This window comes from Oncorhynchus nerka, linkage group LG13 (genome assembly GCF_034236695.1).
Source record: "Oncorhynchus nerka isolate Pitt River linkage group LG13, Oner_Uvic_2.0, whole genome shotgun sequence".
Classification (NCBI taxonomy): Eukaryota; Metazoa; Chordata; class Actinopteri; order Salmoniformes; family Salmonidae; genus Oncorhynchus; species Oncorhynchus nerka.
In genome coordinates, this window is record NC_088408.1 from 83043505 (window position 1) to 83069270 (window position 25766).

The window sequence follows — 25766 nt, forward strand, 5'->3', positions numbered from 1 at the left end:
GAGCAAGTAAAAACAAGATTAAAACCTGGGACTGCTTTTATTTTCACATGTTGATCATCTCTTCGCAAGTCACTAGCTCAGTTACAGTACATATTTCTTTTTTATTTAACTAGGCAAGTCAGTTAAGAACAAATGCTTATTTACCATGCTGCGCCAATTTTGCACCGCCCAATGGGACTCCCAATCACGGCTGGATGTGATGCAGCCTGGATTTGAACCAGAGACTGCAGTGCCTTAGACCGCTGCGCAACTCAGGAGCCCAAATGTGTGTCTTTCTATAAACTTGTGTACCAGTGAACATTTCTTGTGGTTATTATTGTCAATCATTTTGTTGACAGAACTCATTGTATTAAATATCCATTTTTTTTTTAAATATTGAAATGCTGTCTTTTTCATTCTCTGGAAGGTTTACCATGGCTATTATACATTTAAGAAAAGTTGACTAAAGCAAACAGACATGCCTACTAGGCATGACAAAGAAACATGCAGTTTAACACCATATTAACATGAAATACATATCCGAAGGAATGATGTGTAAAACTTAACACAGCATTATGCAACCATGTGGTTGGGCTGCTTTTGCCATGAGCGGTCCATGAAAGGGGCATACAGGTTGAGCCTACTCCACGCTGAGAAACTTCCTCTTTTTGGCAGTGTGTGTGTACGAGTGGTGGCGCCATTCAACGTCCGCGGTAGCCTCATTCTCCAGGGTACCAAGCTTGATCATGTACACTACAGACGGAAAAACAGTTGTTAAAGCACTAGTGTTTAATATAACAATTATAATGACGTGTGTACATCATCAACACACACAAGAGGAAGATACACAAATGGTTTATGGGCTGCAGTGCAAGAAAGGGTAAAACACAACACAAAATTCCACCTTGTAAAAAAAAAAACCTCCTTTGATGTTGCTAATGATGAGAAAGGGAAAACATTGCACTTACATTTCATTTCAAATCTGGGCCCAACTTCTGACAACTCAACGTTCTTGTGGTCCGTTTTCTTATAAGTGTGATGTCTGCAATGAAAATAGGTCCTTACTTTAAGTGAATAAGTCTGAGCCTAGAATATTAAATCAGAAAAACACAAGGTACATTTTCCCAAATAGCTCATCCAAAGCACACTCACCTGAAAGATATAAAATCCTCCTGGTTGGCAAATGTGATAACTCGTCTACTGTCCTCTTTAGGCACTGGGAACAAATACTTGAGGATATTGGAAACCTGATTGAGATTTACTTAGTCAGTGTCAAACATTTGCATACATTACTCAAATAATAAGTCTAAACATTTATTAAGAATTGTTAAGTGTCAAGACTCACCCTCTGGCCAAGTCGTGAGGAGAAGTTGTGAAAGATGAGGTGGGGGTAGGCCTCAGACATGGTTTCAATGTCCGGCACATCATGTCTCATTACCACATTGTAAAGGGTGAAGTATGCAGTTGGTCCAAAAGGTAGGTGGCACACCACCAGGGCATCTATTAATACCACAGGCAATATAAAAGTAGTTATTTTAAGGTTACCTCAATGCAGTGTTTTTATACTTGGAAATAGTCATTATAGTCTACCCAGATCCATTTGTGCACTCTTGCCTACACTATTGCTGTTCTTTTGAAGCCAAACATGTCAAGGAGTGACAAGGAAATAGCACGATATAGCACAAACAGACTGGATAATTACAACCTTTGTTCGCATTAAACAAACACCTAATATTATTAAACCTAGAGAAATATTAGTGCAGGGCTATGATACTTAATTGAGAGGATTTGGTGTTGGTTATGGATGGGCTTACCTGGCTGTCCTCTGGTTTCATGAACAATGACCAGGTCTGTAACATTGTTGGCTTTACAGGCTTGTACCAGAGCATTGATCTCATGACCTCCCCTGTTCATACGCTGAGCCCCTGGAAAGATCAGCTTCACCTCCTGTCAACAGCAAAAGTTACACACCAGGCACAATTGAAGAGATGTCATTACTGTAAACATACTTTGTGTTAGAGATTGGGCAGAGGACAGACATTTAACAAGAAGGCATCTCTCAATTAACCTTTCTACGATTCCTTAATCCTATCTCCTTGCCTCCTATATTCTCCAAAGCCTTTTTAGGAGGTGAGTAAAGAGGATGCAAGGAATCAAGGAAAGACAAATTGAGATAGGGCCAATATCCTGAGACATATAATGGGGACAGACTTTGACAAACATCTTGAGTCGAGAGCTGGGGTCTCTTGACGTTGTGACCATGACCTTTGGATCCTCCACTCCAGCCCATTTATATTCATCATCCATGTGAGAGCTGACACCTGCACACGCAGAGAAGGTCCCAGTCAGTCACTGGTTTGCTCGTTGTCACGAGCGATATAATATTTACAGTGTATGTGCAGATGCAGAACCTGATGTGTGTAAAAAAACAGAATTATATGGAGAATGTCATTCTATTTCTATGGAACAAACCTTCAGCTCCCTCATCGTCATACTCCAGCAATTTCTGTAACTCTACTGCTTCTCTGCGAACCTCCGTAGGGATGAGACGATTGTCTGCGAAAAAAAAGAAGAGTCAAAGTCTCGGAACTAACAAACGTTACCCAAAATGTCACTTATTTTTAAGGCCATGCCTATTGCCATCCTAAAAAAGTATCAAAACATTTCAGATTGTTCATCATTCACCCAATCTTCTGAATTACATGCAATCCTCACCATCAAGAGCAGATTTCAGCTTCTGTTTCTTCTCCTCAATAGTCCGCACTCTGTCCTCCTGGGCCTTCCTATACAGATACTCCCGTCTCAGTCTCGTCTCTCGGCGAAGCTACAATCAGACAAAAACACACCATGTACAGTTGAACGCTAAATTAAAACACCAGGCATAAATCAACATAGTGGCTATCCATTAAACTCATGTAACATAAATAAAACCAACCAAGATCAGTCTAATAAAATCTTGTCCACTTGGCTGTGTTTGGCTAGCAAACTAGCTAGCTAGCTAACGCTAAGAAGCTAGCCAGCATGGTAACCTGGATCAGCAACGTTTAAACAGAGTCCGACATCAAAATATTTGTTTAATTTCTACACTGGAGTCGGAAATAATCTGATGTTTTAAGCAAATATGAGATTATTAAAAGCTAAACAAATGTTCAGTAAATTTACCATTGTGTTGCTTTGCTAACACTCACACGCATGGGAGGCTGTAAGGAAGACACCAACACACTTTTTCATTGGATACGCCAACAGCCAATGGCAGTGAGCAAAACTGTCTAGCTAGATTACACGTTCGCGCAATCGAAAAATAAAAGTCCCAGGTACAAGCCATAAGAAACATTGATTGAACCAAATATTGGAAATTCATTAGCATTTAACGTTCGCATATTTGAGTCATTAGCTGTTTTTTATTTTCACAGATATCAAGACAGCTTCCATTCACATTTCTAAATGTGTACTAAGCTATCCTATATTTGCCTATTAAACATTCACAACTTTTAATTATATGATTCAATGTGATTAAATCAACCCAAATATGCAAAAACAAGAAGAAGAAAACAAGCGCTCTCTCTATTAGGCTCGATATATTTGGTTGGCCATTTTCTGACATGCCCCTCTCAGACACTGACATACGCTGACAAAACGACCTTCTGCTCAGTTTTACCTCATATTTTGAACATTCAACATTCAACAACATAAATGATTCTACTGACTACAGTGTTGTTCTGGCTTGGAGGTAAGGTCCAGATATGCTTTAAAAACGTGCTTGAGACTTTTTTGTGTATTTGTTTTGAACATTTGCTGTTTTTGATCTGACCAAGGATATATTTCAATAACCAAAGCTAAATGAAGGCATAGCAACAAAAAAATTGTTTTACAGAGTGAATATTGTTTTGAGTGAACTGATATTCAAAACTTTATTTAAGTGTTTGTTACAATGTTACAAAACACTGTCAGCTGTTTTCAAAATAGAAAAGTTAAAGATGACTCAAATAAACAATTAAATATACTTTATGAAACAATTTGGGATGCGTAACTAGTTTAATTCTACTGCCATTCACATGCTAACAGATTCTACCCCCAACCCACAAGACTGCTGAACATTTAATCAAATAGCCAACAACATTGACACCCCCCTTTGTTTTTACACTGCTGCTACTCCCTGTTTATTATCTATGCATAGTCACTTTACCCCTACCTACATGTACAAATGTACCTCGACTAACCTGTACCACCGCACATTGACTCGGTACCGGTACCGCCTTTATATAGCCTCGTTATTGTTATTTTATTGTGTTACTTTTTCTTACATTTTTTACTTTAGTTTATTTAGTAAATATTTTCTTAACTCTATTTCTTGAACTGCATTGTTGGTTAAGGGTTAAGGGCTCGTAAGTAAGCATTTCATGGTAAGGTCTTCCTACACCTGTTGTATTTGGCACATGTGACAAATTTGATTTGGTTGTGATATTTAAGACGGGAAATTCAAAATAACTTTTCTTGAACTGATGTCTTGATAGGTCTACGCCTACAAGTACAATTAGAAAATTAGCTATGTAGCTTACGAACGGTTTGGCCTACAAACTAATATGACCACTCCATGGACTCGTCTGAAGGTAACCAGTACCAGTTTAAATCCTTAAGAGTCTGTTGACGCACCTGTGCGTCAATATAAGTAACATAATACAATAATCCTCATCAAAATCTGTTAGTGTAAACTAGCGATGTTTTTTTGCATGGGCTGGGTCTCAATCCGCATATATATAAGGCCGCTCGAAGCTCCACTCTGTTCCTGTTCCCAAGAAAGCTAAGGTAACTGAGCTAAACGACTACCGCCCCGTAGCACTCACTTCCGTCATCATGAAGTGCTTTGAGAGACTAGTCAAGGACCATATCACCTCCACCCTACCTGACACCCTAGACCCACTCCAATTTGCTTACCGCCCAAATAGGTCCACAGACGATGCAATCTCAACCACACTGCACACTGCCCTAACCCATCTGGACAAGAGGAATACCTATGTGAGAATGCTGTTCATCGACTACAGCTCGGCATTCAACACCATAGTACCCTCCAAGCTCGTCATCAAGCTCGAGACCCTGGGTCTCGACCCGCCCTGTGCAACTGGGTACTGGACTTCCTGACGGGCCGCCCCCAGGTGGTGAGGGTAGGCAACAACATCTCCTCCCCGCTGATCCTCAACACGGGGCCCCACAAGGGTGCGTTCTGAGCCCTCTCCTGTACTCCCTGTTCACCCACGACTGCGTGGCCACGCACGCTCCAACTCAATCATCAAGTTTGCGGACGACACAACAGTGGTAGGCTTGATTACCAACAACGACGAGACGGCCTACAGGGAGGAGGTGAGGGCCCTCGGAGTGTGGTGTCAGGAAAATAACCTCACACTCAACGTCAACAAAACTAAGGAGATGATTGTGGACTTCAGGAAACAGCAGAGGGAACACCCCTATCCACATCGATGGAACAGTAGTGGAGAGGGTAGCAAGTTTTAAGTTCCTCGGCATACACATCACAGACAAACTGAATTGGTCCACTCACACTGACAGCGTCGTGAAGAAGGCGCAGCAGCGCCTCTTCAACCTCAGGAGGCTGAAGAAATTCGGCTTGTCACCAAAAGCACTCACAAACTTCTACAGATGCACAATCGAGAGCATCCTGGCGGGCTGTATCACCGCCTGGTACGGCAACTGCTCCGCCCTCAACCGTAAGGCTCTCCAGAGGGTAGTGAGGTCTGCACAACGCATCACCGGGGCAAACTACCTGCCCTCCAGGACACCTACACCACCCGATGTTACAGGAAGGCCATAAAGATCATCAAGGACATCAACCACCCGAACCACTGCCTGTACACCCCGCTATCATCCAGAAGGCGAGGTCAGTACAGGTGCATCAAAGCTGGGACCGAGAGACTGAAAAACAGCTTCTATCTCAAGGCCATCAGACTGTTAAACAGCCACCACTAACATTGAGTGGCTGTTGCCAACACACTGTCATTGACACTGACCCAACTCCAGCCACTTTAATAATGGGAATTGATGGGAAATGATGTAAATATATCACTAGCCACTTTAAACAATGCTACCTTATATAATGTTACTTACCCTACATTATTCATCTCATATGCATACGTATATCCTGTACTCTACATCATCGACTGCATCCTTATGTAATACATGTATCACTAGCCACTTTAACTATGCCACTTTGTTTACTTTGTCTACATACTCATCTCATATGTATATACTGTACTCGATACCATCTACTGTATGCTGCTCTGTACCATCACTCATTCATATATCCTTATGTACATATTCTTTATCCCCTTACACTGTGTATAAGACAGTAGTTTTGGAATTGTTAGTTAGATTACTTGTTGGTTATCACTGCATTGCCGGAACTAGAAGCACAAGCATTTCGCTACACTCGCATTAACATCTGCTAACCATGTGTATGTGACAAATCAAATTTGATTTGATTTGATTTTGATCTACTTGCGTGCACATGGGTGGAGTGGGATTTTTGGGGGCAGCGGACTCTTTTCGTTGCGTTCCACGCAGAGAGGAAGTCCACCTTGTGTAGTGTATATCCACTAGGGGCTTGAGGAGCCAGAATAGTTTACCAAGCTAGAGGGGCCGAGGCACTCTTTTTTACTGTAGCTAAAGACAACATGCCTGTTTACAAATACTAGTAGCTAGCTAGTTACATGTCAGTCTAGCAATTTTGGCTCCCCACTCATTGCAGGCCAGCTGCTGCTACCAATGCCAGAGTGATGGCTGGGGACCCAAACACCAAGCCCTTATGTCTTTGTGGGATGCGAGGCATTCCCTCTGAGGGTAAACCTGATGCAACCATATCCAGGTAATAAACATTAAATACATGTGACTATATACATTTCTGAAAATTATACCAATATAGACATTGTAATGATATGCATAAAAGTGATCAAGCATCTTAGTAAGAGAATAAGGGCCTATGTCCAAAGCATATGCTACACAGTTGTTACAGTACATCGATAGCCTTCATATTCCTGTTCAATACTAATGGAAATGCTTATTTTATTCAAAGGGTCTTCTGGCCTTGATGACACTAAGATCTACAGCTACTGCCACACAAGAACCAGAAGAATTTCAGAGAACTGCTTTGGGATCCTTGCTACAAGACGCAAGGATCCTATAGAAAGCTGAGACCATTGTGAAGGCCTGCATGGCCCTCCACAATTACCTGCACCACAGACACTAGACATTGACAACACAGTCATCAACACAGTACATCCACCCCATGTTTGTTGACCACTCCATAACCACTGGGGACCTGTGTCCAGGAGAGTGAAGACAGCTCCCTGGACCAAAAAACATGTAAATGTTGGGAGTGTGGATTGGAAAACGTGTTTACATACATTCTCTTATTTTGGTTGATGTCTGTCATGTTGAGCTACACAAAATGGTTTTCCTGTTCTTCTTATTCACACTTTACAAATCACAACAAAGACTACAATAATGACAGTCACTTCATCCTTGTTTTAGCTTTTCATATTCTTTGGAGGCTAGACCTTGTTATGTGTAGTGGCCTTTCAGTGGAGACCTTGCTGCTATAGTACATGGGTGAGATTGAGTGTCCAACTGTAGACAATAAGGACAGACCCCCCCAAGACATTAACCTAATCTACAAAGTAGTACAAGTTTACTGAGTGATTGATTCAAAACAGTAATATTTTCTGCCACAAGTGCAAATACATTTGCAGACCTTTTAGATATTTATTTACTATCTCAAGAGGAAAAGAGTGATAAGTAAAACACAGGGTAAAAGTGTGGTGAAAGGGGAAATAAGAGAAAAAACAAAGTAAACACCAGTAACAATAATTATTTCCTCAGTCAATATAAAAAATCATGCAAAAAAACCTGTAAATTACCCACCACCCTTACGTGTGAATAAGAAAAAAAGCACACAACACACGTTTTTGGAGTGAGACAGAGGGCTCTGTATCACTCGAGAGCGGATGGGGCGGACACTGTACTGATTGATGTGAAAGTACATCATCACGTCCCTGACAAACGGGAGACATTGATCAGCTGGAATAAATACCATCCATGGTACCATGACATCGAAGATGGCCATTGCTGGACACTGCTGCCGTTTCTGTAACTCCTGTTGCCGTTTCTTTAAGTCATCCACCTGCTGCATAATGTCAGTGTCCAAAGGATCCTCAGCTGTCTTCCTCAGTTGGCCATTGGAGCTGGGTCAGGAAGATGGAGCGGAGGTTGATGAGTTGCAGGGCAGAGAGCAAGGGCGCGCCTGGACAGTACGTTGGGTGTTGGTGAGAAGGGCATTGGGGAAAGGGGCCGGGAGGTGAAGAATCAGGAGGCGATGAACCACCTGTAGATAGGCCCTCAGGGCTCTGCTTTGTCCAAAACACCAGCCCCTCCCAAACCTACAAGCAGATTATGAATACATTAGAATACAATGCACACAATCTTAAAACATCTCCATGGGCTCCTTTGAGATAAAATGTTTACACAAAATAACTGATTTAATAAACATCTCAATCTAATTATCACACTGTCTGTTTTCAGATGTTTGAACTAACCCTGCTATTCATTATGATTTGACAACACAGGCTCTGAATATTTCCCACTAACAATTTATTCCATACAGAAAAGAGCTGATTCCTCATGTTCTAACTAGGTCGGCTAAACATAAGATATCATGACGAGAATATACCATATCTGGCATATTGATGTCTGACGGTGTTTCACGTGAACACGAAGCTAATCCAGTTGTCAGACAATTGGCGGGACACACACGAGCGGCAGCCCCACTCCTCGTCTCCTTCACCTTTTTCAGATTGCGAACGGGTCCGGATTCCTTCTCCATGTTTCTTTGATATTAATATCGGGTCGGGAATACTTCTCCATGTTTCTTTGATATTAATATCGGGTCCGGAATCCTTCTCCATGTTTCTTTGATATTAATATCGGGTCCTAAATCCTTCTCCATGTTTCTTTGATATTAATATCGGGTCCGGAATCCTTCTCCGTGTTTCTTTGATATTAATAACGGGTCCGGAATCCTTCTCCATGTTTCTTTGATATTAATATCGGGTCCGGAATCCTTCTCCATGTTTCTTTGATATTAATATCGGGTCCGGAATCCTTCTCCATGTTTCTTTGATATTAATATCGGGTTCGGAATCCTTCTCCATGTTACTTTGATATTAATATCGGGTCCGGAATCCTTCTCCAAGTTTCTTTGATATTAATATCGGGTCCGGAATCCTTCTCTATGTTTCTTTGATAATAATATCGGGTCCGGAATCCTTCTCTATGTTTATTTGATATTAATATCGGGTCCGGAATCCTTCTCCATGTTTCTTTGATATTAATATCGGGTCCGGAATCCTTCTCCATGTTTCTTTGATATTAATATCGGGTCCGGAATCCTTCTCCATGTTTCTTTGATATTAATATCGGGTCCGGAATCCTTCTCCATGTTTCTTTGATATTAATATCGGGTCTGGAATCCTTCTCCATGTTTCTTTGATATTAATATCGGGTCCGGAATCCTTCTACATGTTTCTTTGATATTAATACCAGGTCCGGAATCCTTCTCCATGTTTCTTTGATATTAATATCGGGTCCGGAATCCTTCTCTATGTTTCTTTGATATTAATATCGGGTCGGGAATACTTCTCCATGTTTCTTTGATATTAATATCGGGTCAGGAATCCTTCTACATGTTTCTTTGATATTAATATCGGGTCAGGAATCCTTCTACATGTTTCTTTGATATTAATATCGGGTCAGGAATCCTTCTACATGTTTCTTTGATATTAATATTGGGTCAGGAATCCTTCTACATGTTTCTTTGATATTAATATCGGTGTTCAAATTTCGTGATATCTCCCTCCAGCTGTTGTTTTTGCATACTTGCCCCAATACAACCGTATGGAAGGGTTTTAAATGTTCTCGTATTCTCACCAGCTCGCACAGACGCTCCTTAGAACTGCACATTGACATAATTGCACATAGCAAATCTCAAAATAAAAGCACAAGAAAAAGCTTAATAGCAGACCTTTCTTCTTCTTCAGTATATTGGCGATCGCACAAGTTAATGGGGCATCCTGCCACCTACTGTGCGGAATGGAAACAGGATTCCCCAAAATGCAACAAAATACCAACAAAATGAATACAAATACTACCATAAATAAAATACATAAAATATAAACTAAGGGGAATCTGGGAGGGTGGTTCTTGTGGCGCCAGTACCCATTGCAAAATCTTTAAGACCCAAAAAAACCTTTCTGCCGCAGTCACAATACTGTCCAGTTTCGTAGACTTCTTTGAGACTTGTGCCGTACAGTTTATAACTGTGGCAATGAACGCCACATAATCCACCTTTTTAACAAGCAGGGTATCTTTTGACTGGCAGCAAACATTTATTACAGGCTAAGGTGCGTCCACTACCATATCTTCCCTAGCATATTTTGTTTTCTCAAATATTTTAATTGCCTCCGCATAGGATATTCAATTGAACGCTCTAAATTTTGCCACCTCAACCTCCTTTACAGGGCAATCCAGGAACTCGGGATCATATCTCTCATCACAATTGCAACACCGTCGTCCTTCTACACACCATTCTTCAATATACTTGGTCTGTCTGCACACACATGAAACATGGCCAAATCCTTTACAATTCTTACACTGCAATGCTTTGGGGGCGAAAGCTCTTACAGCGTATCTTATATAACCAAGCTTCACATGCATAGGTATTTGCCCTTTATCAAAAAACAACAGGACCGACAGACTTGTATTTATTTTTCTCCATTCACCCATCGGGTCAGACGCTGTGCACCAACCACACCAGGAATTATCTTCAGGTATTCAACCTGAACATCAGTTGTCACCCCTGAGATGACTCCTTTGACGGTTGATCTACTCAAAAGTTCAAAACACAAAACTTCTGTTGTTCGGATTCTATTGAGGCTCACTGCAATCTTCCTATGTTCTTCAGAAATACAATTCATCAAAATAAGACCACTCAAATGGGCCAAATCAAATCAAAGTTTATTTGTCACGTGCACTGAATACAACAGATGTAGACCTTACAGTGAAATGCTTACTTACAGGCTCTAACCACCAATAGTGCAAAAAATGTGTAAACAATAGGTAAGTAAAGAAAAGAAACAGTACAAAAACAGGCTATATACAGTAGCGAGGCTATAAAAGTAGCGAGGCCACATACATACCGGTTAGTCAGGCTGATTGAGGTAATATGTACATGTAGATATGGTTAAAGTGACTATGCATATATGATGAACAGAGAGTAGCAGTAGCGTAAAAGAGGAGATGGCGGGTGGTGGGACACAATGCAGATAGCCCGGTTAGCCAATGTGCGGGAGCACTGGTTGGTCGGGCCAATTGAGGTAGTATGTAAATGAATGTATAGTTAAAGTGACTATGCATATATGATAAACAGAGCGTAGCAGTAGCGTAAAAGAGGAGATGGCGGGTGGTGGGACACAATGCAGATAGCCCGGTTAGCCAATGTGCGGGAGCACTGGTTAGTCGGCCCAATTGAGGTAGTATGTACATGAATGTATAGGTAAAGTGACTATGCATATATGATAAACAGAGAGTAGCAGCAGCGGAAAAAGAGGGTTGTGGGGGGAACACAATGCAAATAGATTTGCAGGTTTGATTACCTGTTCAGTAGTCTTATGGCTTGGGGGTAAAAACTGTTGAGAAGCCTTTTTCTCCAAGACTTGTCACTCCGGTACCGCTTGCTATGTGGTAGTAGAGAGAACAGTCTATGGCTGGGGTCTTTGACCATTTTTAGGGCCTTCCCCTGAAACCGCCTGGTGTAGAGGTCCTGGATGGCAGGCAGCTTAGCCCCAGTGATGTACTGGGTCGTATGCACTACCCTCTGTAGTGCCTTGCGGTCAGAGGCCGAGCAATTGCCATACCAGGCAGTGATGCAACCAGTCATGCTCTCGATGTTGCAGCTGTAGAACCTTTTGAGGATCTCAGGACCCATGCCAAATCTTTTTAGTTTCCTGAGGGGGAATAGGCTTTGTCGTGCCCTCTTCACGACTGTCTTGGTGTGTTTGGATCATGTTAGTTTGTTGTTGATGTAGACACTGAGGAACTTGAAGCTCTCAACCTGCTCCACTACAGCCCCGTCGATGAGAATGGGTGCGTGCTCAGTCCTCCTTTTCCTGTAGTCCACAATCATCTCCTTAGTCTTGGCTAAATTGAGGGATAGGTTGTTATTCTGGCACCACATGGCCAGGTCTCTGACCTCCTCCCTATAGGCTGTCTCGTCGTTGTCTGTGATCAGGCCTACCACTGTTGTGTCGTCTGCAAACTTAATGATGGTTTTGGAGTTGTGCCTGGCCATGCAGTCATGGGTGAACAGGTAGGACAGGAGGGGACTGAGCACGCACCCCTGTGGAGCTCTAGTGTTGAGGATCAGCGTGGCAGATGTGTTGCTACCTACCCTCACCACCTGGGGGCGGCCCGTCAGGAAGTCCAGGATCTAGATGCAGAGGTGTTTAGTCCCAGGATCCTTAGCTTAGTGATGAGCTTTGAGGGTACTATGGTGTTGAATGCTGAGCTGTAGTCAAGGAATAGCATTCTCACATAAGTGTTCCTTTTGTCCAGGTGGGAAAGGGCAGTGTGGTGTGCAATAGAGATTGCATCATCTGTGGATCTGTTTGTGTGGTATGCAAATTGGAGTGGGTCTATGGTTTCTGGGATAATGGTGTTTATGTGAGCCATTACCAACCTTTCAAAGCACTTCATGGCTACGGACCCCTTCAGATATATATATATATATGTAACGGATGTGAAACGGCTAGCTTAGGTGGTAGCGTTTCAATCGGTGACGTCACTTGCTCTGAGACCTTGAAGTAGTAGTTCCCCTTGCTCTGCAAGGGCCGCGGCTTTTGTGGAGCGATGGGTAACGATGCTTCGTGGGTGTCAGTTGTTGATGTGTGCAGAGAGTCCCTGGTTCGCGCCCAGATATGGGCGAGGGGACGGTCTAAAGTTATACTGTTACATTGATGCTGTTGACCCGGATCACTGGTTGCTGCGGAAAAAGGAGGAGGTCAAAAGGGGGGTGAGTGTAACGGATGTGAAACGGTTAGCGGTGGGGCGCGCTAAATAGCGTTTCAATCGGTGACATCACTTGCTCTGAGACCTTGAAGTAGTAGTTCCCCTTGCTCTGCAAGGGCCGCGGCTTTTGTGGAGCGATGGGTAACGATGCTTCGTGGGTGTCAGTTGTTGATGTGTGCAGAGGATCCCTGGTTCGCGCCAGGGTATGGGCGAGGGGACAGTCTAAAGTTATACTGTTACATATATATATATATATATATATATATATATATATATATATATATCAGCGTGGTCTAGTTCATCCTGATAAACTTGTAGTCCTCACGCAGATGAGTAGGGACTCAGGATATCTTTTTTTTGTGTTTTTCAGAGTCAGTAGATAGGCCTCTTTAGTGTCCTAAATTTTCATAACTGTGACCTTAATTGCCTACCGTCTGTAAGCTGTTAGTGTCTTAAAGACCACAGGTGCATGTTCATTAATTGTTTATGGTTCATTGAACAAGCATGGGAAACAGTGTTTAAACCCTTCACAATGAAGATCTGAAGTTAATTGGATTTTTTTGAATTATCTTTGAAAGACAGGGTCCTGAAAAAGTTTATCTTACTATACACCAGGGGTTCTCAATCAGGGTCCGTGGACCCCTACGGGTCCCTTGTGTAATTGCAAGGGGTCCGTGAAATAAAAAATGTTATGAACGTTTCCAGTAACTTTACATATAATATAGAAGGGGCGGGGGTCCCTGAAGACCACTCAAAACCTTGCCTGCCTTGCCTCAAAATATGAAGGAGTTCCTGTACCCAAAAAAGATTGAGATCCACTGCTATACCCACTACTGAACTAATGAACAAAAGAAGCAAACATATGTTTGCAGGTTTCAATGGATCCAACAAATTGCTTGCAGATATTTTCCCTCTTGAGACTGTCCATCCTGTCTTTATGTACATTACAGACAACTACGCTGTTCAGTCTCTCTTGGCCCATGCTAGCCCATAGCCAAGTCTCCAACCTGCGGAGTGCATTGAAACTCCTCTCAGCCTCACATGAAGACACTGGCACTACAAACAAAATTCTGATCAGCACCTCAACTTGGTCAAACAACCCCTGCACCTCCACTGGAAGCCTCCTGAGATCCTCTGCTGCCTCTCCACTGCTGCTACAGGGGTATTTGTTGCAAAAGAGAGGCAACTGCACTGAAAGAGAATCTATGTTCAGCTCAGGGTACTGATATAGAGGCTCATCCAACTCCCCCGTGAGAAGAGCTCTTTCCAACTTTTGCAGGACGTTTAGACTGTCCTGGTCAAAACGGTCGCCAAACTGAACCTTCACACAATCCAACACTTAAAAAGATTCTGCCCAAATTCATCCACTGCTTTGCCAGCAAATCGTCTTGAGTGTGTCTCAATGAATTCAATGGAGTCATTCAATTTTGTTGCTTTCTCATACAGTGCAAGGAAGCTTTCGCCTTTTCTCTTTCCCCTAAGAGGTGACCACACACAGTCGACTGCAGCCTGCATACCAGAGACAGACTGAGTTTCCTTCTGCAGTGAAATGTTTAGGCATTCAAGCTCTCCAAGAACAGCAGAGGCAAGTGTGAGGCCCAACAGTCTTGCCTTTGCTGAAGTGCTCAAATAAGCCACTGGCAGTTGAAGCTGTCTTGGATGCAGTTTTTGCCATCTCCTCTAGGCTGCTTTGTACCCGCTCATACTGCCCTAGCACAGCTCTAATAGCAGTATTCCGCACAGTCCACCTTGTTGGACATAGGGGTTTCAGGGTGGTCAGATGTGTATCTTTGGACGTGGCAATTGATTCAAACATGCTCTTAAACTTTCATGACTGTGACATCGGCTGATGTAAAAACGGCTTTATGAATACATTTGATTGATAGAGGACACCTATCAGTGGGGATCAGTGGGGAGGCTGAGCAGCCAGCCTGTGTAATCAGATTTACACAGTGTGCTCCACAATGCACATAGAGGGCTAATGGCTGCCGCCTCCTCACAATTGCCTGTGCACCTGTCTATTTTCCTGCCATGTTTGAGGCACCATCATAACTCTGCCCACGTAAACCAGACATGGGCAAATTGAGCCTCAACAACACATCAGTTGCAATTTCGCAATGCCCTCGCCTGTTGTCTCCGACACCCTGTATAGCCCAATAAACTCCTTGTGAGGGACACGGTCATGGTAAACATAACGCAGGCAGACAATCTCCTGTTTAGCACCAGACATCTTGAGTACCATCAACAATTACTGAAAATTGTACAAATTCGAAGAGACCTAATCTCAGCTGCAATGCCTCGAATGACTGTATTGGCCATGATGTTCAGAATTTAATTCTGTGCTTTGGGGCCAGTGTACATTGTGGTACGCTGTTAACCACTTCAGTAAAATGGGATCATCCTCTTCTGCCCTAAGTTTCAAAATCTGGTATAAATTCCAACCGTCATCCGTGTGGCCTCTAAAGGCTTGTCCCCGTCTTGCTGCATGCCGCACCGAACTAATAATTTTCATCAAGCAATGCCTTGCGTCTTCCTGCTGTTTACCCCACGCGCTGGATAACTGGGCACTGGATTTAGCTGGTGTGCTGTTACAGTTACAAAGTGGTGGTGGGTTTGGAAGTTTTGATGTGCTGTGAATTTTACAATGGCTCTTCTCCAGTTCCTAAATCCTGCACTAATGAAGGCAGCATCCGCTCTTTGGCCAAAAGATGGCTGGCTTGAAAACCCTTGGCTACAGTGAAAACACAACACTCCTTTTATTGATGGATTATGATGTGGCCAGAGGAAATCGCAAAACCATCTCTCTTGAAACGTCAACACACTGTTGGCAAGAGTTTGCGGTTCTATAAATTGTGGGTGTGGCTGATATGGTTTTGTGCCATCACTGAGGTAACTGGACAATGCTGTGCCACTGTCCCCTATACTGGTGCTGCTGGCAACAAGGTTGACACCTGGTCCTGCCGTGGCTGTGACACTGTCATCTGAAGTCTCTCTCCCTTGCTCTTTCTCTTTCACTACCCTCACTCACTCGCAGTCTGTCTCCTAGAAAATAAATAAGGCGTTTGCCATACTCCTAACTACCGGTACCCAAAACTACACAATCACAACGGCAATACAATTGCATTATCCCAACATTTGGGTTCTGAGTGTGGGTATCCATGGCATTGTCCAATGATGTCCCTATTTTACAAGTCTAAAAAAGAGAGAACCGAGAGAAAAAGAGAGAACAGCTCTGCTGTCTGTGTGCCATCTGTTGCCTGCTCTGCCTAATGACATCATTATGAAACATTCCCATTAGCATTTCATTTCTTTCTTATTAACTTATGAACACAACTAGTCTTTGAGATATTAAGACTACTGTGGTTCTTACTTTGTGTTTTGGTGTACTGAAAAATGCTCTGATGCCCATCTTTTTTCTGCCATTTTTCTACCTGGCTGACTACACACACATATATACATACAGTGTGCAGGTTATTTACAGATGAGCTTCTATCATTCTATAATGGGATTCGATCTACCAGGTTGCTAGCTAGTGTAAAGAAATGCTATTTCTTATGCAGGTGACCAACCTATTGCTATTACATTGATACAACTCACAGTAAAGCCTGTGGGGTCCCCTACAGGATAGCTCCCACATTACACACTAACTGCCAAACCAGCGCACACACATAATCTCCCTTCTAGCCGAACATTGTGTGCCCGAAGAGGATTCTACGATGACGGACAGACAACTGAGCCAATGGCGGAAGACTACAGACTACACCCAGCCTGAACCAATCCAAAGATCCGATCTTCTAGAATCAACCTACTTTCTGTTCCACATATAAGGGGTGTGCTGACTGTTAACGGCCTCTTTTCCTGCTGTTCTATGCGAGCTAACGGAAGAGCCGTAATTACGCTGTACCAGATATCTTCACTCTGAATAAACTGTCGCTTGTCATACAATTTACCACTTTGTCTGAATCGATCCTTGACCGGCTCACCCATCTACATATCTAATTACTAACAGAACTTGGTAAGCAGAGGATAGTTAACTAACGGTCCAGTCGAAGTGAGCTGATTGGGTGTGAGAGAGGGGGTGAGCGGGTGAAAGGACGATTCAAGAAGGACGGGTGAAGATTTTCGGGGGGTGGACAACAATTCTGCTCAACTCGGGAAACTGATCTAATGGTGCACCATAAATAAGGTAAGCAAAACCTGTTAAATCAAACTTTGCATATTGTCGTATAGTCTGTCTAAATTTTGATCAGTATTTCCGAGTAAGTATGAATTCTTGTGTAAATTTATAATTTGCTGACGAGTCGAAAGAACAGTGAAGTGAACATATGTGGTAACAAACCGGCGACGGCCGGGGTGATATAAATCATTGATGAGATATCAGTAAGGGGATAGTTAATTACTATTCATTAAATCTGGCGCCGAGGGGATAAATTGTAATTTTGTCCCGTGACCCGGTCAGCACAGTCTGATAGCTTTCAATTGATGAGAGATCACTTTGAGGCCTGGATAGTTCCGATAGGGGTCGGACATATATAAATTTAGTTCCGATAGGGGTCGGACATGTATTTTAATTCTGATAGGGGTCAGCTTGATAGGGGTCAGTAGGGGATAAAATTGAATTCTATCCAGTAAATCCACTTAGTTCGGTCTGATTGGGGTCGGCTTTCAGGGGTCAGAGAGATAACGTGTATTTTAATTCTGATAGGGGTCAGTTCGATAGGGGTCAGTAGGGGATAGAATTGGATTCTAGAGTTGAATTTTATCCAGTAAATCCGCTTAGTCCGGTCTGATAGGGGTCGACTGATAGGGGTCAGAGATATAACCTGTATTTGTATGTTTTGTCTTGTTTTGTCTATTTGTAACTGTTTATATTAAAATGCAATGTGGTTGTAATTGTTTCCATTAAGATTGTTGGTGGTTACATAGAGAGAGAGATAGAATTATAATAAGGGTTATTGGATAAATCCGAAACTTCTATGTTGTATGTACCTATGACTTCTGTGTTAATTGTATAATCAGGAACAAAATGACTGATGTATAATTGAAATAATATCTGAATATAATATTTAAATATTGAGACTAAATAGTCGAATAGATCCCTTGGTTGTGCGCTCCACAAATGCTATACCAACCCATTCGTTTTTTCTCGAACTAAAACATACTAAGGAGAAGCTCAGAGATAAGACAGAGCACGAGCAGCAGTGTCTCTTCGAATACATCGTGGGTATTAATCAACGTCGGGCGAAGTATATGCTAACTATATTCAGATAGAAGGAGAGAATTCCCACGATGTATTCGATTCCCACGATTAAAACTACGATTAAATTCCGATTGAATTAAATTAAATTACGATTAAAGCAAATTCACAATGGTGACCCCCAATACTCCAAAGCTGAGGTTTAATGAGTTCCTAGAACAAAAAATAGAATATAGATCAGGGGGAAAGGAACAATGGAAGCACATGAAGAAAGTTTGGGAGGGATTAAAGCTAAAATGGACACAAGAAGGTCATTTAGGAGGGGGACCGCCATCCGGGGTCCAGCTGAAAACAATGGAATGTGGGTTAAGAGAGACGTTGCAGGAAGCTAGAGAGAAAGAGGCAGAAAAGAACAAAAATCACGTATTTAAGAAAGAAGGGTCAGATACGAAGGGAGCGAGATTAATGAGAATCCTAATTGAGGGAAAACTTTGGGCGTTTAAATTAGTGCTATTTTCTGTTGTTCAGATGCCGGAGTAACAAATACAGATAACTGTAAATTGGGTCTATTTGCGGAGAATCTCAGTTCCATAGCATTGGTGGTTCAGTGGTAGAATTCTCGCCTGCCACGCGGGAGGCCAGGGTTCGGTTCCCAGCTGAGGTGTACAAAATAATTATATATGTCTGAGTTTTTGGTTGTAATTAAACTAATTGTTTTGCAGAGAAAGTTATAGTCACTAGTATTGGTATAAGATATAAACTGAACTTTTTAAATAGTTTGTTTGGTTCAAATTGAAAGACTAATTCATTCAACTTAATATAAGAACGGAGATTTTGATGCAAGACGATGTCTGTTCACTAAATGATTTGTTGGGAATAATACATTGGGAAAAGAGTCGTAATTAAAATGCTAATTCAAAGACGAGACAGTAACTTAAATCAAATTAATTCTGAATAATAACGGGGGAACAATTACGATAGATTTGTGTCCATCGAAATGTTTTTATAAGATTAGCCAATTGAGAGATGTTGATTGATGTTGTAAACTCTAATTCAGGATTCAACAGATGTGATAAATTAGGTTTGGTTTATCGAACCCGAAATACTGTTGTTGCAGACAGCCAACCATTATTTACAATGAGTTGAAAATCGTTGCGAAATGAGTCAAGATTGAGCGCTTGTTGATGACATCCCTCGCGAGGTTTCCGTCGCCACGGAAATGATGTCTTGACTGGGGGTGACGGAGAAAATGGTTAGTGTCTTTTAGAAGGAAATGCGTGCATTATTGTTGAGTCACTTTTCAGAAGTTGATAAACATTTCGAAATACATTTTTAAAAGGAGTATGTAAATCGTCAGGAAAGATGCTAAAAACTAGCAGCTGATTCGCTGGGTGGGTATCATTGATTTGTGGCGTTTATTTGGACTGTAATTAGGCCATGAGAAAGATAGATTGAATGTCTGAATCATAAAACATCGTGATAATGGATTCTGATGGTTATTGATTCTTGGTTTGATCGTTTAAATAACACCAGTGAATTTGAGCACTGTTTCCATTATGTGGAACGGTGTCAGGGTATTAATGGTGAAAAGCAACCTCTATAGTAAAACATAATTGTACATGTTTTGGTAAACTAGCTAGGTTGAATTTGGTTATTTGAGCATTTCCCTTGATACGTAGACATACGTAACAGGGGCAAGTTGTTTTTCCTTGAGGAACACGCAGATGGTGTTTTGTTTTATTGAGATGTAAATGTGAGTTGAAGGAGCCAAGGGAAAATACGTTATTTTTATTAAATATCAGGGGTTATAATCTTGGGGAGAATGAGGCCATAAACGACCAAATTGGAAAGGCCTGGAAGTTTTGATTAATCATTAAGGTTTGCAAATATATACATATAAAACATTTGTTAGGACTATTTGTTTTGGTGCAAAGGTATTTTAAAGAGGCACGCTCAAATATGGAACTTTATGAGTTTTTATTTTATGAGTTTTAAATTACACAAGTGAATTTAGATTTTAAGGATAAAGGGTTCTTTAATATGTCTAATGTAGTATAGAACTGGACTATAAATGGGTGGGTTGACTTATTGACCTTATCATGACTGTCTTCTAAGGTCTGATCAGCCTTAGGGGAGAGTCATTGGTATAATGAATGTGGTCATATTGAGTTACTAGTTTTAAGGTAAATTCATTATAAAGGAGTTTAGGTTAGGAGGTTAGAATTATTGTTTGAACTGCAAATGAGAAAGTGGTTCAGGATTCTGTTTTACAACATTAGCTGTGAAGTTTTTGAATGGGCTATTAACAGAGAAAAAATAATCCTATTTATCATTGAGAATAAATAGGGGAAGATAAGATACATTAAGGTTGGGATAGGAGATATATTAAGCCAATAGGGCAGGGAATTACATAGAAAAATAAGTTTCAGTTCTTAGTGGTGATAAATTACTGTAGATAAGGAATTCTGCACTTTGCAACATATATTAAATTCATGTTATTGTCAGATAGAATACTGAGGGTCCTTGAAGGAAGGATTTTGATATGATAAGCATTTGTTTTGAATTTTTTGACTATTAGGAGTTTAAAAAAAAATAGTATTAAATTTAACAGGTATATAGGACATCTGTGATGATTTAGGATTATTGTTAGGTTGATTAAGGAAATGTAAGGACTTTAGAGATTGACACTCATAGACATGATTTTAGATAAAGTCAAACAGTTAGAAGCTTAGTGGTATTTGAGAGATATGAGAGAAAAGGTTTAAATTGGTAAATATATATTTAAGAAAATATATAAGTAGCGCAGATAGTTCTTAAGTAGATAAGAAACTTGACAGGGAATTGGTACTGGATTGACGCCCAAGGGAGAATTGGACATGTGGAAAACTAAAAGGGGCTCCTTTATGAGGATGTCAGACATAAGGATAATATACTAATCTTACCTAAGTCATTATTTAGAGTAGGTAAGGTTGATACCTGGGCAGAGCCAGGTATCAAAAGGGGGATGGGTAAATTGTGGTCTAGGATAGGATGGGGCCTATTGGATAAGAAACTAATAATTTAAAAAAATGTAAGCTAACAATTGGGCATAGAAGTTAAAGATATAATCAGATAAAACATATGAGAAATTGTTTGTTAACCAAGCCTGTATGTCCAGGATTTTATGCATTACAGGTGAACTACAGGTGAAGTCACTCAATCCAGTCCCAGAGGCTTGGGGACCATAGAAGACCCCTGGTGACAGCTAGCTGAAAGAGCTACCCAGATTCATATCGCACGGCGGGAGGGTAAGACACTTTTTCACTGTCGGACAATAAACAGAGTTCGGGAGAAGAACTGGAATTAACAGAATTCCGGGGGCCATCTCTCGAATGAAGTAACCCTCCCTGTCCTATCACCCCTGTTTTTGTTCATAGAAGTGAAGATGTGTCTGGCTCTGGCTAAGTGATGTGTATTTTGTTCCAAAATAAGCATAAGAGATCCCTAGATCTGGGTAGACAGGAAGTTAGAGTAGAGATTACATGATAACCGATTTCGGACAGTTCTAGGATTGGAGAAGAGGGTATCCTTATAGCATGGGGGATCCCACAAAGGAGGATAGGTTTTCCATGATATGGGGAATCCTGGGAGCAATGTTGAACTTTGTAAAGGTGATGAAATCCTACTAACCATCAAAACTATTAAGCTCTCTGATGCAGGCACTCACACCCTCGGACTACAAAGGACGAGGACAGACATGATGGGTGTGTTTTCTATTAAGGTACTGCCAAGACCAGAGGTAACCGGACACACTCCTCTACCACCACTGTGTTAAAAATACCATTCAGGTAATTAATGTTAGAGACTATTCGGCTATTGATCAATTAGGAACTGAGACTGGTTTTGATGGTAGGGACAATTTGTGGCTGTCTTATATGAGGTACACAGCTAAAACCCTGAGAAGAAAGGACTGCATTATTTGTAGTCATGCTAGACCTGTTCTGGCTACACACCCATTTGCTGTAGGAGAAGGAGAGGGGTGGTTGTGTATTCTGAGAAGTTTTTACCAGGTTAAGCCCAATTCAACCCTCTGTTCCTCTTTGAGCCTTGTGTTTCCTGCAGTACCTCCTCATCGGGCCTCTTGGGGTGTTGAGGCATATGGGGGCAATTACGAGTGCATCACGGGTACAGGTAATGGCATTGATTATGGGAGATTGCCTGAAGCTGATTGCAGTAGTAACATAACCATTAATTCCACTTGGCCAGTTACAGGCCTAAACCAAACTAGTGGTCTGGCTGATGTGTGGTGGATGTGTGGAGCCAAAAGAGTGCTGAGACCCATTCTTAGAGGAGAATGGCAAGGTACGTGTGGTCTGACCAGTTTGATAATTCCACTGACCATTGTTGATGTTGCTGCTGAACAGCTGTTGGGTTCTGTATCCAGGGGACCTGAAAACATTCCATCCCATGGGAGACATAGATGTAGTGCTCCATGGACAGAGGATGTAGTTGACATACACACTAACCTGTTGGGAGTGCCAGTGGGGGTTCCTCATGAGTTTCAGGCCTTGGGTAGGAATGATGGACTCTGGCACTTACTACCGACTATAGGTCCAGCCATGGTGGATGCTAGACAGACTGCATGGATTAATTATATCTACTATAATCAACAGCGTTTTGTGAATTACTCCGTGATGCACTCACTGGTATGTCTGAACAGCTTGAGGCCACATTTGGGGTTTCCAGACAGAATAGACTTGCCTGGGATATGCTTCTTGCCAGTCAGGGGACGTCTGCAAGATGTTCGGTGAACAATGTTGCACGTATATTCCTAATAATACCAGTCCAGATGGTAGTATATCTAAGGCGGGCTTGATGCACTATCTGCTAAGATGAGGTCCACGGGGGGGTGGAGGAGTCTGTTCTCTTGGCCTGGTTTGGTAAGTACACTGGTATGATGGTTACTGGATTTCTGACCCTAATTCTTGTATTATTTGTTATTGATGTGATGTGCTGCTTGCATCATACCGTGTTTTAAGAAGTCTGTTACAGATGTGGTGAAGGCTTCAGGCATGATGCCTTTGCTTGATGCTCCAGTTGGCGATGCCGATACTGAAGCATGCTTTCAGGGAGGATGGGACTGACTGAGGATGACACATGGTATGCTGTGGGTGAGGTAGTAGAATAATTTTACACATTTACATTTACATTTAAGTCATACGCTCTTATTTTGGTGCATTCACCTTATGACATCCAGTGGAACAGTAGCATCTAAATCTTTTAATAGGGATTATTTTTCTCCTAGGTATTCCAGAGGTGGGGTTTCAGGTGTCTCCGGAAGGTGGTGTTATAAGGGAGTTTTTATTGAGCGAACAGTTCCTTGTTATACATTTTTATGATAGGTTTTCTTTCCAGTATGTTTGTTCTCCCTGTTGTGAAGGTTTAGAGTCCCTGGGTGGCAAGGAGCCCACCTGGTACAGGATAGGAGTAGCTGAGAGGACCAGATGGTTTCTAATAATTCTTTACTCTGTTTTCCATGACCAAAGTTTTATCCTACATCTTACATGTCAATAACAATAAAGTTTTATCCTGTTTTTGATAAGTGACACCCTTGTGGGTGACAAAAGGGGGAAACAAAAGCATACAACAAAGGCATATATCACTTGTTATTAATAATAAACTTTTTATTATTTTCATGAAATACTATGACTGCTGAAATAAAGGAAAATGAGTGACACCCTAGCGGGTGTCAAAAGGGGGACTTAAATTTCACACTATTTTCTTTTGTTCTGTTTTTGAATGAGCTGTTCTCTTTTGACATGAAGGTAGTTTAAACTTTGTAACTGTTATATGATTCATTGCTGAGTTTTTGTTCACACCCTTGGGGTTATTTTACATTATAGCCATTACCATATATATGATTGAATATTATCTGCTGTTGCCTTGTGTGGATGTATGTATGTGTTATGCTACCTAGCTGATTTGAAACATTGTTAAAAGTATCAGGGCCATGGAACTTTCTCATGCTGGAAAAATACAGAAGGGAGGGCACATTCAGAGCGTGGGGTTGCGAGAACAAGCGGTCTTTTGTTAGATAACAGGAGCCAGGTGCGAGATAACGGTATGGAGCATGAGACCCATCTTTCAGTTTTTGCAGCCATTTTAGTGTTGTGTGGCTGCTGCTGCATTCCATGTATTTCGCTCACTCACTACTAGAGTTATATCTAAGGCCCGAGTTGGAAGAGGGGGATCTAGTTGCTTTTATTGATTAAGCTTCTCCATTGTATGTCGTGTCCCATCTGGGATGGGAAGAGGGGGAAATTATTTTTCTTTGTGGGCCATTTCCGTATAGACTTACCTAGTTTAGGCTATTTTTCCTTTTTGGATTATGTTTTCGTTTTTGCTTGGAGTAATGTATCTGGACTATATCACATCTCTTAGGAGATGTGAAGAGAGGGAATCACAACTTTTTCCTGCGGGAAAAAGTTGGCTTATGTGGACAATCATTTTACTTTTATTTTGAGCTGTTGTTCTCCGCTCTGTTAAATGAGGGTTGTAAGTTCCTAGGTGGCTGGTAGCCAACTTAGTACATAGTGGGATTGAATGGAGAACATGATGGTAATACATATATATCTATTTCTGTTTAATACCGTGCCTTATTTTATAGTCCCTTTGGGAGAAGTTTCTCTTTGTATCTGGATCTAGTTAGGTTGTGTCACGTCTCTGGTGAGACGTGAAGAGAGGGTTTTGTAAAGAAATGCTATTTCTTATGCAGGTGACCAACCTATTGCTATTACATTGATACAACTCACAGTAAAGCCTGTGGGGTCCCCTACAGGATAGCTCCCACATTACACACTAACTGCCAAACCAGCGCACACACATAATCTCCCTTCTAGCCGAACATTGTGTGCCCGAAGAGGATTCTACGATGACGGACAGACAACTGAGCCAATGGCGGAAGACTACAGACTACACCCAGCCTGAACCAATCCAAAGATCCGATCTTCTAGAATCAACCTACTTTCTGTTCCACATATAAGGGGTGTGCTGACTGTTAACGGCCTCTTTTCCTGCTGTTCTATGCGAGCTAACGGAAGAGCCGTAATTACGCTGTACCAGATATCTTCACTCTTGTCATACATATGCTTGTCATACAATTTACCACTCTTTCTGAATTGATCCTTGACCGGCTCACCCTTCTACATATCTAATTACTAACACTAGTCAGCTGGCAAATGTGAAACGGATTGCAGTGACAAGGGTTGACAGCTGTATGAGTTCATTTACACAACATAAGCTGCAACCTTTTGTAATTTTAATATAGTTTGTTTTCTTTTTATACTGGCTGGCTTACCACAATAGATGAATTTGTAGAGCTAGCGAGCACCAATTCTGTTTCTGTGGTGTTTGCTATCTTTGCTATCGTCAGTTTACTCCAAGATCGCCACACAGGTGCTTCGAAGTCCCCTAGCGACAATTTAGC

General features: G+C 41.6%; 1 protein-coding gene across 1 annotated transcript; it reads right to left on the reverse strand.

The window, feature by feature from the left end:
• Positions 1 to 18: 18 nt before the first annotated feature.
• LOC115140271 (U3 small nucleolar ribonucleoprotein protein IMP4) lies at positions 19 to 3188 on the reverse strand. The gene is made up of 9 exons (XM_029678550.2): positions 3168 to 3188; positions 2695 to 2803; positions 2452 to 2535; positions 2191 to 2300; positions 1794 to 1926; positions 1325 to 1479; positions 1132 to 1226; positions 948 to 1021; positions 19 to 732 (listed from the first exon to the last, which is right to left on the reverse strand). Exons 1-9 carry the CDS (start codon positions 3171 to 3173, stop codon positions 620 to 622), a joined length of 879 nt encoding a protein of 292 aa, XP_029534410.1. The 5' UTR covers positions 3174 to 3188; the 3' UTR covers positions 19 to 619.
• Between the last annotated feature and the right edge of the window lie 22578 nt (positions 3189 to 25766).